At 40.4% G+C, this 18,597-nt stretch overlaps 1 protein-coding gene across 5 annotated transcripts in view; it reads right to left on the bottom strand.

The window, feature by feature from the left end:
- Positions 1-16,977, bottom strand: part of Homer1 (homer scaffolding protein 1) — a 101,373-nt gene extending 84,396 nt beyond the window's left edge. For 4 of the 5 annotated variants that reach the window (NM_147176.4, NM_001284189.2, NM_001347598.1 and 1 more), the window contains exon 1: positions 15,432-16,977. In NM_147176.4, the coding sequence (NP_671705.2) occupies positions 15,432-15,436 (5 nt within the window). In that variant the 5' untranslated portion in view covers positions 15,437-16,977. Of the gene's footprint in view, positions 1-12,373; positions 12,701-15,431 lie in introns of those variants that run through there. The other variant, NM_152134.3, reaches the window with a different exon arrangement.
- Between the last annotated feature and the right edge of the window lie 1,620 nt (positions 16,978-18,597).

Here is an 18,597-nt window from a genome sequence, read left to right as displayed (position 1 = left end):
TCCAGCTGGTCACCAGCAAGTGCAGTGACTCTCCTATCTTCACCTATAGATTATAGAAGTTCCAGGCCTATAACCATTTTGAAATTTTTACATGGTTCTGCGGATTTGAACTCAGACCTTTGTGTGAATGCTCTTGTTGCAGCCATCTTCCTATCCCCAAGATACTTTTCATTAACATAGATGTCCATGTTCCTAATCTGCTCCTTCATCCTGCACCCTCACTCTGTAGCAATTTGGTTTCCAAGGCAGCACAGAGTTTTCAATGCAGTCTTTAAAGAACTCTCGAAGGAAACTCACTAGGCACTCCTTACTTCAGCCGGTCGTTCTACTAATCTGGTCCCAGGTACTCCCTTCTTCAAGCTCATTTTCTTAATTTGTATGACATGTTCTCTCACTGACAGCTCTCCCAGCTCCTCCGCCTGCTCCTAAAATGATGATTCCCAGAGAAGCCTAGCCTGTTCTTTTCTATAAATATCCTGAATGAGCTCATCCACACTCACAGCATCAACCAGTACTTATAGATTCTAATGATTCCCCAAACTCTATCCCTAGCCAAATTATAAGATATTCTCGATGATGATGACCATAAATGCCTCAACTTTCAATCACCACCTATTTCCAATGTAAACTTGCCTCTTTCCAACTGATTCTCTACCTCAATTCATGGTTAAGCAAGCCAACATCTTTACTCCCCTACTCTCCAAATGTATCTAGTTTACTGTCAACTCTAAGAGACATCACTATTAAATTTCTTGAATCCATGCCCTAGAGCAGTGTTTTAACTCAAACAATTATTCCTGACTAAACTGCTGCAACTAACCTACATTGGAATTAAACTCAAGTGTCTTTCGATTCCAGTTACTTCTTACACAACACTTGCCCACACTGTCAACTGAATGATTAATAAAATGCAAGGATGATAATAACTACTAGTTTGAAATTATTCTACTGGCCACCATTGCTTAAAGCAATATCGTTAGCTTCTTTACTCATGGCTACTTTTACGTTTTATTATATACAAGTATGTCTATTATATAAGTTATGTGCCTATTATACAAAATGTACTTATATAAAAATATGTATGCATATAGGACATAATTTATAAATATATCTGTATGAAGAAAGATGTTCCAAATCATTTATGGGTACGGGCACATAAAAAAACAAGAAAACCACTAACCTGGGGAAAAAGTACAACACTTTTAACATGATAGTCACGAACTGGCCCTAGAAGCTCTCTACTCATGTCTTTCTTATGTATCTTACCTTTCTAACAAGGATATTTTTACCAGAAACTGCCCACACTATCTCCCCACCTGAAATATCCCAACCACCTTCTTCACATCTTCCTCCAATTGTTCTGTTTTTCAAGCCTCATATCAAACTTAGCTGTCTTATTATATAAAAAACCTGACTGTCCAAGGAACTTCCTTCTCCGCATGCTCAGATTCTATTACAGTATGTAGTATAATTTCTTGTTTACATGTCTATTGCCAGTACCTAGCTTGACTCATGGCACAAATTAAGTGCTTAATGCTTTGCTTTGTTTTGTTTACAAGTGCTCAAGAGGCACAATGTTGGAGGACAACTCACGCGTTGGCTTGTCCAATACAGCAGGGAGAGCAAGTTATGCAGAGGTCTCTTTTTTGTTTTATTTTGCTTTTTTCTCTCTCTCTCTCTCAAATATTTTTATTTTAGTTTATGTATATTAGTGTTTTGGTTTCAAGTATGCCCGTGAACCATGTACGCATCTGGTTCCCAAGAAGACCAGAAAAGGATATCAGATCCCCTGAAACTGGGAGTTCTACGGGTTGGAAGCCACCATGTGGCTGCTGGGAATCAAAGTCAGGTCCTCTGAAAGATCAACAACTGCTCTTAACCACTGAGCCATCACTCCAGCTCCCCAATTACGTTATTCTTGAGTTTTCGGGTGTTAGTTACAGACAGATTTTTAGAAAGTATTTTTGTCATCTACCAAACTCCAATTAATCAATAGTGTCAACACATTCTGAAAGATGCCTTATATAAATTCAAGACCGAAAGAATCAGTGATTGATTAAACGTGGCAGATAATGACACACAATTATCTTCTTTTTCTAAAGTTGCATTTAAGCCAAAGTGAAGAAAAAGAAGGTATAAATCCATAATATCAAAGAACAGAAAATGAATTTCTCAAGTATAAAAAAAAGAAGTATATAGTAGCTGAATCGTCAGTACAAGGAAATGTGAACAGCCTACTGGCCAGAAGACAGAGGCAAGGTGACTGCAGAGGACTGAGGGGCTTTGCTAAAATCTAAGAGAGAGCACTGGGATCCCAACTCTACCTCTGCTCTAACGTCAATACCTTTTCCACAAACGGGAGCAGTGCTTGAAACAGGAGTATTAAGAAAAGAAGCTACAGGGCTGGTGAGATGGCTCAGCAGTAAGAGCACTGAGCGCTCTTCTGAAGGTCCTGAGTTCAAATCCCAGCAACCACAGGGTGGCTCACAACCACCCTTAATGAGATCTGATGCCCTCTTCTGGTGCGTCTGAGGACAGCTATAATGTGTACTTATTTATAATAATAAATCTTTGGGCTGGAACAAGCAGGGACTGAGTGAGCAAGGTTGACCAGAGGGAGCAGAGGTTCTAAATTCAATTCCCAACAACCAGATGGAAGGCTCACAACCATTTGTACAGCTACAGTGTGTACTCATATACAATGAATGAATAAATCTCTAAGAGAGAGAGAGAGAGAGAGAGAGAGAGAGAGAGAGAAGAACCACCCCCCACCACACGTAATGGAAAATATACTTATCTCAGGAATCTAAGAGGTATGGATATTGTGTGTGCGTGTGTGCAAAACCTTCTTTAAAGAAATTAAAATCTCATGCATGAATGAAAGGAGATCTGTTATAAAGAGGGAAGAGGAAAAAGGTAAGAAAATAGTTCTGGCCAGCACACATCTATAGTCCCAGTGCTTAGAAGGCTGAGGCGGGAGAGTTTAAAGCATGAGCTACAGAATAAGACCCTGCCTGATTCAGGAAGTAGGGAGAGGAGGGAAATTATTCCTTTAAGATACAAGAAAATCTCCAAACTTAGGGAGGTACGTTTCCAAATACTAAAGAACAAATGATTAGAAAGTAAAAACCACAGAAGAGCTGGGAATCTAGATCAGGGGCAGAGTACATGCCTAGCATGTAGGAGGCCATGGGTTCAATCCACAGCACTGCAAGCAAATGGACAAATAAGAACACTCAAGAAAAACACCCCATGTTGTATCATCAAGAAGGTCCAGAGCACCAACAATACACATCAAGAAACAAACGGCAGAAACAATCAGCTTCAATACCACTAAAAACTAGAACACAGTAGGAGTCTTTACAAAATGTTTTTCTATATAAATACACTCAACAACTGGGAGAGAACAATTTTACATATATAACACCTGAAAAACGTTATCTTCTACCTATCCCAGAATTATATTACAGTATAAAATTATAACAAAATGTGTGGTTAAAACACAAAAGACGCCAGGCGGTGGTGGCGCACGTCTTTAATCCCAGCACTCGGGAGGCAGAGGCAGGCGGATTTCTGACTTCAAGACCAGCCTGGTCTACAAAGTGAGTTCCAGGACAGCCAGGGCTACACAGAGAAACCCTGTCTCGAAAAACCAAAAAAAAAAAAAAAAAAAAAAAAAAAGAACAAAAAAAACCCAAAATGCCACGAAAGACATAGTATCCAGCAAATGAATGAAAATCAGTTCTGGAATGCATAGAGAGTAACCAGTCCATGTAGGAGCAGAAGCATAGACGGCAATTCTAAAAGGTTAAAAAGACTTTGAAAAAAATAAGAACCATGTGCAGTTGGTAGGATATGCCAATTTCAAGATGGCCTCCAAGGCTATCATTCCCTTGATGGGTACGTCCTGCATAATCCACCCCTGCCCCCAGTAGCAGCTCTCAACCTGTGCTTTCACAGCAGTCATCTAAGACCATAGATTAACACAGATATTTGCACTAGGATTTATAATAGTAGCAAAACGGCAATTTTATGGTTGTGGTTCATCACAACATGAAGAACTTAAAGGGTTACAGCATTAGAAGGTTGTGAACACTGCTCTAGAGAGAGGATGAACTGTTGACTACAGAGTAGGGGTGCACACAAATGACAGATCACAAATCTGCTGACTGTGAGGTAATCAAAAGGGAGGTTATTATCCTAAGTGGTCTAGATCTATGCAGGTGACTTCTGTAAATGGCTAGCCAAGAGGAGGCTCTTTGGTCTGGAAGGCACACAGCAAGTGAGGAAATTAATTCTAGTGACAACAACAGGAATATGAGAGTCGGTCAATGATCCCAATTCTAGCTTTCACCTGGACTGCCTTATGAGGAAGATTCAGCTGTCAATTCCTATACTCATGACCACAGAAACTTCTAGATAATAAATCGTCTTAAACCAGTAAGTTGTTTTAAGCCAGTAAAATATTACTAGCTTGTCACATAACAATAAAAGTCTAGTACTTATGACACACAATGCAGTCTGACACTAAGTAAAAAATCAGTAATTTAGAATAAAATCATTTTTTCCTAAAATAGAAAACTTCAGAAATCAAAGATATAACAAGTATTTTTACAAACAATGCATTTTAAAAATGCCAGAAAGCAGGAGAAACCCTGAATAGAAAATGGTTATACCTGTTGAGTATGGCTAAAAGCACTCAGGTTCAAAAGGATTGGCTTCAGACTGTCCTGGATCTTCTAAATTACAAAGAATAGGTCTGCTGCTAAATCAAGTGTTTCTGCCCCCAGTCTGTAATAGAGTCTTTCTAACTTTAAAGTGTATGGATCGTGCCTAGGGAAGGAGGTAAGGAGGGAATGGGAGACACTTTAAGAATCAGGTAAGCTTTCTGAAAAGACAGTTCTCGCGTTAGTGAGCTTCACTGAAGGAATTCAGCATCCCTCAGTAAGGTCACTATAGCAGCAGCAGCAGCAGCAGCAGCAGAAGCAGCACCACCTGCAAATTCATTAGCACAATTTGTTGGCCTACTCTTAGACCCACTGAATAAAAACCTCTGAAGGTAAAGAAAACCTAACAAGCCCTCTTGGTGATGCTGATACAGGCTCACAATTGAGAACTACTAATCTGATTTTAATTTCTGCCAGTATCATACTATAACAAAGTTTTCTTCCTGCTGTAGCCAAGGTAATGCATTTCAAAACTGTATCTGATCTAACACACCTCAACTGCTGTAAAAATGGTAATGATAATAATAATAGTTTGCAAAATAAATACTAGATCAGGCTAGAGCTGTGTTTCTTTGACTAGAGGTTTTTAGGACAATGTGTTTAGGGTGTGGATGGTCTCTTCACTTTCTCACAGTGCTCACTAACCCTACTCCTTTTTACCTTACACTACCATGTGTTGTTCTGACTGGCTAATGGCTACACTAGAGTTCAGGAGGAGGTAATTCCAAAAGAAGGGCACAGGACCTAGGGATTCAGTTAAGAATCCACACTGCAGCTCAGAACAGTTTGTAACTCCAGTTACAGGAGACCTCTCTTCTGGCCTCCATGGGCACCGGATAAGCGTGTGGTGTACATGTATACATGTAGCCAACCATTTATGCACATAAAATAATTTTTAAAACAATGATGACAAATTAGAATCTGGTACAGTATGATCCAGCTTTTGCTTACAGATTAGAAAAACAAGTGACATAGAAACCATATGATTCAGAAACGGCAATGTTATATCCTGGCCTTCCACTTGTAAGTCTGTGCTTTTTAGCATAGGAGAAATGTTCCAAAATGACATCTTAAGTGTCCCTCCTCCACCCACCAGCCTGAGATCTTCAGAGAAAAAGATTCTATCTGCATAAGTGTTCCAGAGGCTGAAGTGCCCAGTACTACAAGGAGGGTTGGCTTATAAAAATTTCAATTTAAAATCACTGGTAGAAACACTATATACCAAACATGTGCAATAATGTCAAATCACTTAAAGTACTTCAATATATTCCAAATCTAATGCATTAAGCAGATTTAAATACATTAAGGTAAAATGCAGGGTTTTATCATCTTAAAGACAAGAGACATGCATTTAAGGAACTCACCAAGATACCAAGTTTGCACTAAAATTGAATGTTCTAGAAGAACTCCGAGGGATTAAACACAGCTTTCCAAAGCAATCACTGAGCACCCACTTAGGTTCCCGGAACAATGACAAGAGCTCCCCCAGCTGCAAGATTCCACACATGCGCTATCACTTCATAGCTGTGCAATGTTCCACTAGGAACATGTTCCTTTGGAGCCCTTTCTCCATAAAGATGCAGATAGCATTAATATTCCGGTAACTGTCAACAGAATAATCCTTACATTTAAGGCAGTTTTTACTGGAACAGTAGAATAACTACTTCTTTAGTCAATCTTGGAAAATAATGAACTAAAATGTTAGATGCAGAAGCTAAAACTGATTTTTAAAAAAAATGCATAGATAACTGTATGTATGAGCAGTCGCTGACTTAAATGTATTCATTTTAGAGAAAGTACACACTTCAGAAAGACTCAAAACACCTCACAAGTAGTCTTCCTAGAAACATGGCAGCACTTTACAGCCCTCCTTTTCCATATTTGTTGTATATACAAACATACTTTGTGTATGCAGTCCTGAAAAATACACACTCTTTTACATTTTGTGTTTACTACTTTATGTGTTTGCCTACATTCATCTTTGTGCACTCTATGCCCGTCTGGTGCCCAGAGGCCAGAAGAAAACATCAGATTCCCTGGCCTGGAGTTACAGATGGCTATGAGCTGCCATGTAAGTTTGTTTAATAGAACCCAGGCCCTCTTGGAAGAGCAGTCAGTGCTCTTAACCACTGAGTCATCTCTCCAGCTTCATTATACACTTTAGCATCATGGCAAATATTACCATTTTTGAAAATATTCTATAGACTAGCTTCCTGCCACATTTAAAAAAAACTGCAAATTTACCTATGGATTAAATACTGATACTCAGAATACACTAATTTGTCACAAAATAAATGTAAACAGTAACACTGTCATTACTGTCTTATACTTTATCCCACATGGAAATAGGAGCACAAACATATTTAACACTAATAAAATATCAAATGAATGCAATAAAGAAAAAACACAATTAAAATTCTGTACATTACTTAAGCTAAATAGATATGTAATCAAACTGCTTTCTAAATATTTATAGCTATATCCTTAGATTAACACTGCTATTTACCTTGGCCAGAGAAACTTCCTATTCCAGTGGCTGACATTCAATACAGAGGCTCTTAAGTCGTAAATGCTGAAAATAAGAATGTTCATCCCTCAACTGCACATCTGTACCATCCCCTCCAAGACCCGGGGGATATCAAGGAAGAGGAAGCAGGAACACTGTTAAGTACTAGAAAAGTGGTTTTCAACCTGTGGTCATGACCCCTCTGGTGACTCTCTTATCTCTAAAAATATTTGCAATATGATTCATAACAGTAGCAAAATCACAGTTATGAAGTAGCAACAAAAATAATTTTATGGTGGGATGGGGGTGGGGGTGTCACTACAGCATGAGGTATATTAAAGCATGAACTGTATTAAAGGGCGGCAGTATTAGGAAGGTTGGGAACCACTGTAGAGGAGTCCTATAAAATGCTGGTTTCTAGATATGACACAGGCAATTTCATCAAGAACAAACACACAGCAGCTGTGACTACATGCACAGACCCACACTCAAAGTAACATGCAAAAGTGGGAAGGGGCTAGTTGGGAAGGAGGTGGGTATTTATAAAAGAGAAGGAAGCATAGGAGAGGGCAATGGGGTGACTGTTCACAACACACAGCATACATGCATGAACTTATCAAAGACTTCACAAAATAATACAATTCTTGACTATTAGCAGAAAAAGTAAAAGAACATCCTGCCAGATCTAGAACTACTTGTGCTTTTTTAATCAACAAAGAACCTTAGAAAAGCCAGGGTAAGGATGGCTTGAGAGACCTCTCACTCTGGTTTTTTTGGTTTTGTTTTGAGTCAAGGTTTCTCTATGTAGCCCTGGAACTTACACTATAGATCAAGCTGGCCTTGAACTCAGAGACCTGCCTATTTCTGCCTCCTGAATGCTGAGACTTAAGGCATGTGCCACCACTCCTAGCTCTTCTCACTCAGTTGAACCCTAGTAATACTTAGTGATCCCTAGTAATACTAAAAGAGTAGGTGGAGTCCTTACTAAGTAAAATGATGGAAGCTGGCAGGGCAATTAAGCAAACCATACACATTTTAATGATTTTAATGTTAGAAGCCAAAAGATAAACATTCGAAACAACAGAGTAAGATAGAAAAGAGCACCGCTTTACAAAAAAAACATGCCAAAAGGCAGCACACCAAAAGCTAAAGGGATAGCAGGTTTCAAGTAACTATCCAATCTAAGTTTAGGAATAGGAGGATATAGGGATAACATGTTTCTAAGTTGAGATGCTGAGATCTTTGATTGTTTATTCCATTCAAGATAATTTACTAGGGATCATTATGAGCCAGGAGAACCTGAAAGTAACCAGGGATAAAAATTCCAAATCACAAAAATACTTTACAGAATAACCCTGAGACGTCTCACAAATACTTAAGAAAAACAAAAAGGCTACAATAAGCTCTCAAGTGATCCTGAGGCATACATAAGTACAACAAATAATCTCTAACAGTCTACCTATAAAAAATAAAATAAAAAATAAATGATATCCAAATTACTAGAAATAAGGATTTTTCTGTATACTAAGAATGGAACCTAATTCACTCAATCCTTTCAGCTAATTTTAGAAGTGTGGCTCTGTATTGCAAACTCATCTGTTAGGAAACACAGTGTGATTTTCATCCATGGAAACACGTTAGAGGTAAGGCTCCCACTGCCTGTCTCCTTGAAGCAGTAGTTCAAGCATTGCATCCAGAGCCTCAGCTTGCTGGGCAGCTTGCTCCATCACTGAGCTGTATGCCCAGGACCTTTGGCATATTTTATTAAGACTCAACAACTAAAAACAGTGTGGAACTAGAAACAAATCCTTCTTTGATATTTAAGAAGTCAATGACATCCTCTTTTATGGTCTTTTGGACACTGCAGCACAGAAACACATGGATCCAGATACAACATTAGATATAAAACATGGTGACAATGACTTTAAACAACCTTATAATACAATAATGAAAATGCATGCTAACCATGATGGAATAGTTCTTGTTTCACTTCCACTCTAATTCTTATTTGGTAGTTTTACAAAAAGTCGTCAATTCTTACAACCCTTAGAACTTGTTAGTAACCCTTTCATTTCAAAGACAATAAGGAAGAGCTCTTCATGTTTTATAGAACACTGAAAGAAAATATCCAGAGCTAGAAAGATGCTTCCATGGTTTACCCAGCAACTGTGAAGCCGGGTGTGATGTTTGGATCCCCAGAACCCACATAAAACCCAGGTGGGTGGGGTAATTCCAGAACGAGGGAAGGGACATGGAGACAGGGCCTCCCTAAAGCATGCTGGCTAGACTAGCCAAAAAACAGTGAGCCCCATATTCAGGAAGAGACCCTGCTGCAATCTAAGATGGAGAGTAGTGAGGAAGACGCTGATGTCAATTTCAGGCCTCCATAAGCATTCCTGCGCATGCCGCTTCCTACACACATGCCAACACACCCCTCTCTAGACACACACATTCACTTAAAAAGAAAAAAAGCAACATACCCCCAGGGTAGAGTTAACGTTTGATAATATTAGGTTTTAAAGAGATTAACATGATTTCTCTAGAGCTAGAAAAACTGCACAAGTAAACCATTACTATAAAACTTTGACTAGACATTTTTTTATTTTCATGAACAATTTTATTTTCTAATTTAAAAATGAGAAAAATATTTGGTCAGTCTACCTTAAAAGTAGAAAAGATAACTAAGTATAAATGAAATTCAGTTAAAAAGTACTTTAGCTTTACAAAAGCCATAATGGACTTAAGATCCATTATAGCTTTTTTGAAACTATAAAAGCAAGACAAAAAAATAAAAGTAGAGAAAAAAGTCAAAATAGTACAAAGATATGCATGTCAATTACTCATAAATGTCTTTTAACAAACAAAGAGCAAGGATTAATTTAGTTTTGGGGTTTTTTTTTTCCTTTCCCCTTTCTCCTTCTTTACTTAGGGACACAAAACGGCCAACATGCTAGCTTTACAATTGTAAGGGAAGACTATCAATATGTATGATGTGTTAACAATTAAGAACATAAATTGAAGCTGAGTGTGGTTGCTCACCCCCAACACTCAAGGACTGAGGAAGCTATGGATCACAAGTTCTAGACCACCTGGGTACAAGATAAACCTTTCAAAAGTAGGGCAGGTTGGGGGTGGAGAAGGGGAAGAGAGTGGGAAAGAAGGAGGAAAGAAGGAAGGTGTCCAGATAAAGAATGTGTTGTTATTTTTAAGATGGTTTTTTTTTTTTTTGGACCTAAAAGAAAGAGTCTAGACACACAATTTTATTTATACACAGTGAATGGGGTTTTGTTGCTGAAATTTTAAGTATACTCCTATTCAGAAAGGGTTAAAGTTCTATGGAGTGTGGTGGTACACACCTATTCTGGGAACTTAAGCAGTAAGAGCAAAGCTGGAGGCCAATCTGAATTACTTAGCAAGACCCTACGTCTCAAGTAAAAAAAAAAAATCTGATTTTTTTTTTCCCAGTTCTCATACATGGACTTAAAGCTACCTAAAAGTTCCTTGTTACACACAAAATTTTCTGTAGTTAATTTGAATTCTTATAATTCTTCAAAATTAATCAGTTAAAAAAAAATAAAAGTTTCTGATCTCCAGGAAAATCTTACTTCTTTTACAAACGTAATGCATTTTGCAAAATGCATCGTCTCCACTGAGTGTATTAAACACAAGCAACACAGACAAAAACCTGCACATTACATTTAACTAGACAGGTCCTAACTAAACGTACTAGAGCTACTTAAAACCGTGATTTAAGCCTTAAAATAGGAATGGAGGGTACCAGATAATAGTAAATATTTGGGATTCACTTTCCTGGCCTTCTATTCAGTTAGCAATATCTAAGACTGAAAGAAAGCTCAATGCAGAACAGAGATTTGATCTTTTGAAATGTGAATGCTTTTTATCCTGACTGTCAGCAACTAAGTGTAAGGACAGTTTCTCTGCCACCTCTCCACCTCAGTGTTTCACGGCTCTCCTAAGTGATGAGGCCTCTTATCTGAGCACACCATGCAGTTCCCAACATTTCTAACTCTGTACTTGGGAACTTCTAGTTCTAAAGTCCAGCTACACATTTATTTCTCTGTCTCTCCCTCTGTACACTGAGATGTCCCAGGGCCTGTCACTTCCATTTCCATTGCCCAGTCAGAGTCACTGTTTTAGCTTGTTGTTTCTACAGGACACAACATACAAATCTGAATTAGCTTAGCCTTTTCTCACTACTTCTCTGATCCTTCTTGTTAGTGCTTTGATTGCTTATCGTCTCATATTGATTGATTCCTCCCATACCTCCAAGAACAATGTTTTTCTAAATTGCCAGTTGGAGCCACAGGTTTGTTAATACCAATTAATGGGTCTTCACTACCATTTCTTCTTGAAAATGAAATGGAATATAATTAAGTAGAAACTATCAGACTGCAATCACATAAAGTAAGAATAATATTTTATGTCATTTTATATTTAAATATGAATACTAGGTCACAGCATAAAAATGTATGCTGCCAATGGATCATATTTTTATTATCTGGTTTTAAAAACAAACAAACAATAAAACAAAACAAAAAACAAGCTCTTTCTATAGCCTAGGCTGGTCTTCTCCTGCCTCATTTTTCCAAGGACTAGGTTTATAGAGCATGCCATACAAGGCTAGGTCATGTCTCTTTAAGTTTAAACACCAGTCTATAGTATAACCCAGTCTTTTACTGGCCTACAAAGCTCTAGCCTGGCCCTGGACAAAGTTCTGGGGACTCGCTCTTCTATATAAAAGGAGCCCACACAAGCAAAGCTTTTATGGAGTGGTGCTGTCAATCACTATTCTACCTAAATGCCCTCTAATTTGTCCACAAGGCCTACTTGTACTCACCTTTTAGTATTTAATATCACCTACTCCAAAGTCTTTTTATCCTTCAAATAGCAGCAAATATCCCCTCATACAAATATACCGTGGGCCTCACAAATGCCCACTTTTACTGCTTTCAACATTTCACACCTTACTTTAACCATGATCCCCAGTTCTAAGCTATAAACTCCATTAGGGAAGAAGCGCATTTTACTGACTGTTCAATAACACTCAGCTGAGTCTATGACACATAACTGGTGCTGAAAGTTTGGTAAAATTAAGAAAGAACTAAGGACTTGTACTTACGTTGTTGGGCTGCCTTTACAAAGTGCACGCCTATTGTGATGGTGGATCAACATTTCCACATTTTTGCTACCACCCCTGCCATAAGCAAAATGAGACTCCAGGTAATAACGTAGCAGCACCCAGTTCCATGCTTTAAGGCAAGAGGAAGGGCTCAAAGTTTGCAAAGACAGATAGATAGCAGAAAAACAAACAAAAATCTCAACATCCTTTTGTAGGGAAAACTTCCATTTTAAACATAACTACCTCTTAATAGAAACAGGCATTATTAAGCTAAGTAAAAACAAAGTAGCACAAAATAACTGGTTGAAGTGACTTGGTATATGTTGCCCTCTCAAGTGCCCGACAGAGCGCCAGACTCACGGCCGCATTAGGATATATTACCTAACAGGCACGTCTCGGGAGACGCTGAAGCTTCTGGAGGTTTCATATTACATATGCAATTATCTTTATTTGTAAGGGGCCTGGTACACTTTTTACACACCCAGACTTCAGTTGACCTCACTCCAGTTAAAACTGCTGGTGCAACTTTGACAGACTCTGCCAACTGTTGGTTTCAGCTGTTCTTTTCCTTTTCCAGAGAGTTCATAAACTAGTATTACAGGAGTCATTTTTTCTACCTAATCATTTATTTTGGTTTGAAAAATAATTTCTTTACTCCCTAATTATAACTTTAATTAAGGTAAATGTAAATTCTATTATAGTCCATCTGTAATATATAAATTTCCTTATCCACGTGAAATTTTGGATATTTAGCCAAGTAAGGTAATTTAAGGACTGCCTGGGAAACTTTAAAGGTCACATAATATTAACTTATGCTTCAAAGAGGCCCAGATGGCTGTGTGCTTATGCACTTACAAAGGGTGGAGATGTCTGTAAATGCCTTTGCTGTATGGTATGTTCTTCTTTCTCCACCTACCCTTCCTCTTTCAACAATGCAGGTAAACCAAGCCACCCTCAATAAGAAGGTGTCACGTTCCCAAGTACAGACCTGAGGAAAATAAGAGCAAGTGCCCTTAACTGCTGAGCTGTCTCTTCAGCCCTTCTTTCTAGATCTCTTAATACTCAGCTATTGGCCATGAAGTTTTGGCACTGAGTTTTGGAGGGGCAAATTCAAATTACATCACTCACCAGGCAGAATTCTATTACAGCCTTATTTTACATGTCATTTTTAATTTTTTATTTTATTCATCCTTTAAATTTTAATCTATGTGTACTGGTGTTTTGCCTTCATGTATGTATGTGCACCACTTGCAAGCTTGGTGCCAGCAGCGATCAGAAGAGGGTATCGATCCCTGGGTGCTGGGAATCAACCCTAAATCCTCTTGAATAAGTGCTCTTTACACCTGAGCCCTAAAAATATAATTTTAACAAAAAGGCAAGTGATTTGTTTATAAACACATTATGCTGAGTATCTAAATGTATTTCATGTAGATAGCTTAATTTCATATTTCAAATAGTAGTCTCCTTTAGTATTAATCTCACTCTTCACTTGGTACAACAATGAGTATTCATGTAATGTAAGAGATGCAGAAAACGGATTCTCTTCTTTGATGATGCTACTCCAGTCTGAAGAATGAAGCATTCTTGGTGAAAAACTGCCACTTGATTTTGTGTGTAGGTGAGAGTGCACGTGACACTCCAACGTGGCTTTAAAAAACCACATTTTAAACTGTGAGGCTGCATATAACCAAGGGAAGGCATACTTCAAGTGTTACCAATATTAATTTTTTAGTATTTTCTCATTTAAAAATTGGTGCAACTGACCAGAACATTTTCTAACACCTTCATTTCCTAGCTTAAGTACTTATACAGATTAGAAGAAAAAAAATCAACTGCTGACCATTAAATGAGGGGAGAGAGAAAAAAAATCATTTTTACAGGTTGGAAAACTCTTATGCTCCTTTTTTTACCGACGAGGGCACTGCCCGTAAAGGTTAAGTAATTTGCTGAGGGTCACTATGCTACTAATAGCAGAACCAGAAATAGAATAAGGTATTTTAATTACATTCTTAGCACTTATTATTTAAGTATTAAAATAATTATCTACTCATAATTAATTCCTGAGGAAGAACTGCTATGACACGTGTCTACATTTTCAAAGTTGTATAAGCTAACAGACTTCAAATTTTAATTGTCAGGACAAAAAGCAACTATTCAAGAACTTTATAAAATGTGTGTTCCTAAGCTATCACAATGAAATTTCAAAATCCATCATTGCCAACCTTGTTCCTCAACTACTTATTTATCGGTGTTAGTTGGACCGCAGAGAAAGCACTGACAATCCACTAAAGAAATGAATAGATCACCACTCCATAACACATGTTCCCAGCTTAACTAAAGAACTCCTAGCATTTTATTAAGCTGTAGTCTTTAGAATGAAAAGTTTGGAAATGCACTCTAGACCGGCTTTTGGCTATGCTGAAGATGTAAATCTGACACCGCTGGCACCAGCTAAAGGTCTGAGGCAAACAGAAAAAGTGAACAAGTCCCTTCAACCAACAGCTTTGTCTCTCCAGCACCCACACCGTGGACATCGAAACACTGCGATTTTCGTTTAATGCCCAATAAACCAAGCTGTACATTTGGTTTCGGATGTTCAAGGATAAAACAGAGGGCACTGCCAGGGCACCAACTTACAAAGGGTCAGTTTCAAGGACTGGAGTCTAACTACTCATTACAATTCTCTCTTTGTAACAGCTGATTATTTCTACAAAGTACTGGAAGAATGCAGCTCTTCTCTTTGAACAACACCGTCAACCAAACCTAAGATGGCAAAATTTTAGTAACCTATATAGCAGTTTGATCAATTAAGAGGTACAGGGTAGACTAGTGCACTGTCTTTATATATATATAATTAATAAAACTATAACTGAGTTACAAACATTACACATTCTAATTAGGACCTCTGGTGTCGCTCTACAATAATGCAAATAAAATCTCTAATTTAAAGTAGTACCCGTTTTGCAAGGGATCGGATTTAAAAATATGGTCACCACCACCGTTCAACTCCACACAAGCATAAGCAGATTTAAAGCTGTGATAAGCACAAAATCCTTACCCCATTTTGCCCAATGAAAACTTGCTCTGAAGTTTCTGCTCTTATGCTACAGAAATAACTTCCAAGGAATTTTCTCCGTCTGTTATTTTGCAGTTGCTTTTCCACCCCCGAGATCTTTTCCGGAGGCAACTCAACAAGGCAGACAATTCAGTTAGTTCTTGTCGGTAAAATGATTTCACTCGCGCTGACACCAAAATGTTCAAACATTTGGAATTTGAAAAGGTTGCGCGGAGAATATAGCACTTAACTATTCCACAAAATTAAGCGTACGTGTAGAAAAAACGCAAAAGCCAGCTTCAGCAAGTCTGATAAAAAATGAGTTCGCTGGTCATTTCGCTCACGTCTTCCACGACACTCAGGCAGCCAGGTTACTCGGCCTTTTTGGGCTAAGGCGGTGGGTTCAAATTTCACCACACCAGGTCCCTGGGGGTGGAGCGTGCAACCCAACGCGACGTGCACTTGAATAAAAATCCTACAGGCAGCAATGCTACTGCCTCCCTTACGTTTAAAAAAAAAAATTATATAGAAGAAATCTCGAAGTGCAAACCCCAGCCGCTCCCGATGTGCACGGCACACCACATTGGAATCTGTCCTTTGAATGTTCGTCCTCCTAAGACTCGGAGCAGAGAGGAGGTGGAGAGCAGGCAGAGAAGGCTGGGAAGGATCGATTCGTTTTCCCGAGGAGCAGCAGCGGAGCCATTTCCAGGCTGGCAGCTAGCTGGGGGCGCAGCCGCCGGGGAGCAGCGCAGGGGCCCGAGCCCACCTCCTTTGGCTTCCCGGCCCCCGCCGAGCACAATGGAGCCCCGCTCGCGGCCGCCCCCTCTTCCCGCCTCTCCTCGCAGCACCCGCGGCCTCGGGCTCCCGACGGCGGAGAATGAATGAATCAGAGAACCCAACCCCGCGCGGTCCCCTGCACCCAGCCCCCAAGCTCCCGGCGGCCGCGCGCTGAGGCGAGAGGCTGGCGGCTCGTCCGAGGCACGGCAGCCGCGGCTCGTGCCCCCACCCCGGCTCGTCTCTCCCGCTCCGCGCCGCCTCACATTCCCGGGGCTGCCGCTGCCTCCTTACACTCCCCTCAGCGGCTGACTCCGTCGGCCCGGGCGGCCTGGCGCCCGTCGCTGCCTCTGACTCCACGGAGCGGGCTCCGAACCGAGCGCAGCCGAGGGCGCCGCTTCCCGGTCCGCGCCGCCGGCGTGAGACGAGCACGGCAGCGGAGCAGGAGAGGGGGCGGGGCGGGGCGGGGCGGGGCGGAGAGCGCGGCCCTCCCGGCTCGAGGGGCGGAGCGCTGCCGCCGCCGCAGGCCGGCGGAGGAGGTGGGGCGCGGCGGAGGCGGGGCCCGGGCTCGGACCGGGGCGCTGAGGAACAACACCGGAGGGGATGAGCTGGCCGGTCCGTCGGTCCGTCCCTTTTTCCTTCCCCTCCCCTAGCGGCCGGCGGCGGACGGGCAGTGCGCTCGGCTCCTGCGCTGGCTCTGGGCCGCCACGGCCTCGTCCGCTCCGCACGCCGGGTGCTCGCGCTGTGTCTCCATCCTCCCCGCAGAAGGACCTTTAAATAGCAACGTCAGCGCGCTCCTCTCCGCACATACGTCACCCTCCGCTCACGTCAGCTTGTGCGGGGGATGATGTCACGCGGCCGGAAGTACTGCTAAATTAGGGAAAGAGCTGGGGGAGGCGGGCTGAGCGAGCTGCTCCGGGCCCACCTGCTCCCGGTTCTCTCGCTTCTCCTTAAAGGCCAAGGCGCCGGAGACAGTCTGAGGAGAGCTCGGAGAAGGAAGCGGCGGGAGGAGGTTTCCTTGGCACAAATGTGCCATATGCGAATGAATCACTCATAGCAACAGTGCCGAAGTGTCGCCGGTAAAGTCCTGTCTCCCTCTCCCACTGGGTTTGCAGCAGCATCCCCGGGCTGTTCACATCCCAACCTGCAGGGAATCGTGGGAGGGAGAGTGATCACTGCTGGTAGACTCGGGGAAAACCACCGTTAATTTTAGGAATCCTAAATACCATTCTGAACATAGTCAACTTTTAAGCTTTCTCCCCTCCTAAAGGCGTGCGTTTTAACTTAAAAAAAAAAAAAAAAAAAAAAAAAAAGAGTAGAGTTAGGAGCAAACCTCTTGTTACAAAGGATAGTAATTAAAGCAGAATGAGATTTCCAAATGTTCTAAATGTTGCAGTTCGCTGCATAGCCATGGTTCTGCAAGGCATAATGAGTCAAATTCATTAAAGTAAACTTAGTTCCCTCAGATAATTACCCTTCTACAGCATCGCAAGTGCCAACGAATCACCTTAGGTCTGACTTACCAAGGATATGAATTACAGTCTGGAAACAAAGTCCTACTTTATTAACACAAACATACGTTTGGGTTCCTGATTATTTTGAATCTTGTAAGCACAATAGCTCTCGAGTATATTTTCATTTTTTTTAATGTGGCAAGGATGACTAGCCGTCTATAAATTTATAGCTGCATATGTGAAATTGTGTTTTTAAAGTCATGAAGTTTTAAAATGGCCCTGTGTTGTTAAGGGCCTTTTATTGGTTAGACTCACAGAATGAGTTTTGCTTTTATTCCATTTAACTTGACAATTGTGGTTCAGAAATAGAAGTGCTGCACCCTGCTAAAGGCCATTAGTACTTCAGTTACTCCAAAGAGTCAGTGACCACATTTTACAAACTAAACTCATTTGACATGAAACATGAAACTCACTTCATTCAAAACCTGAAGTGACCCGAGAAATCCAGGACATGATATTATTACAAAATCATTAAATTGTCCTTAGAAGAATAGTACATCAATGCCAATGCAGTTCAAAAGAAAGTCAGCTAAAATTCTATAGATCATGCCAGGAGTGGTGGGTTTTGTTTTGCCTTGTTTGATTAAGATCTTGAACACCTGGGCTCTCTTCCCTAATCCCTCCTAAGCAATGCAGTTACAAGAATGTCCCTTGCTTGCCTGCTATATGTGGTTTTTAATACATGTTTTTAATGTTAACACATGATTTTTTTAATTAAGGAACAACAATTTTGCTTTTTTTTTCCATTGACATTTTCTTGCTTGAGTTTGGCAAAGTGTTAGGGCTAATTTATAACTAATCAGACTGCCTGATCATTTACCTGAACATTATAAAGTTATGATCTTGCTTTAAATTTGAAATATTAAAAAGACTGAGAGGAG

Source organism: Mus musculus, chromosome 13 (genome assembly GCF_000001635.26).
Source record: "Mus musculus strain C57BL/6J chromosome 13, GRCm38.p6 C57BL/6J".
NCBI classification, from domain to species: domain Eukaryota; kingdom Metazoa; phylum Chordata; class Mammalia; order Rodentia; family Muridae; genus Mus; species Mus musculus.
Note: the sequence above shows the minus strand (reverse complement) of the source record. Positions and strands in the feature narration are given on the sequence as shown.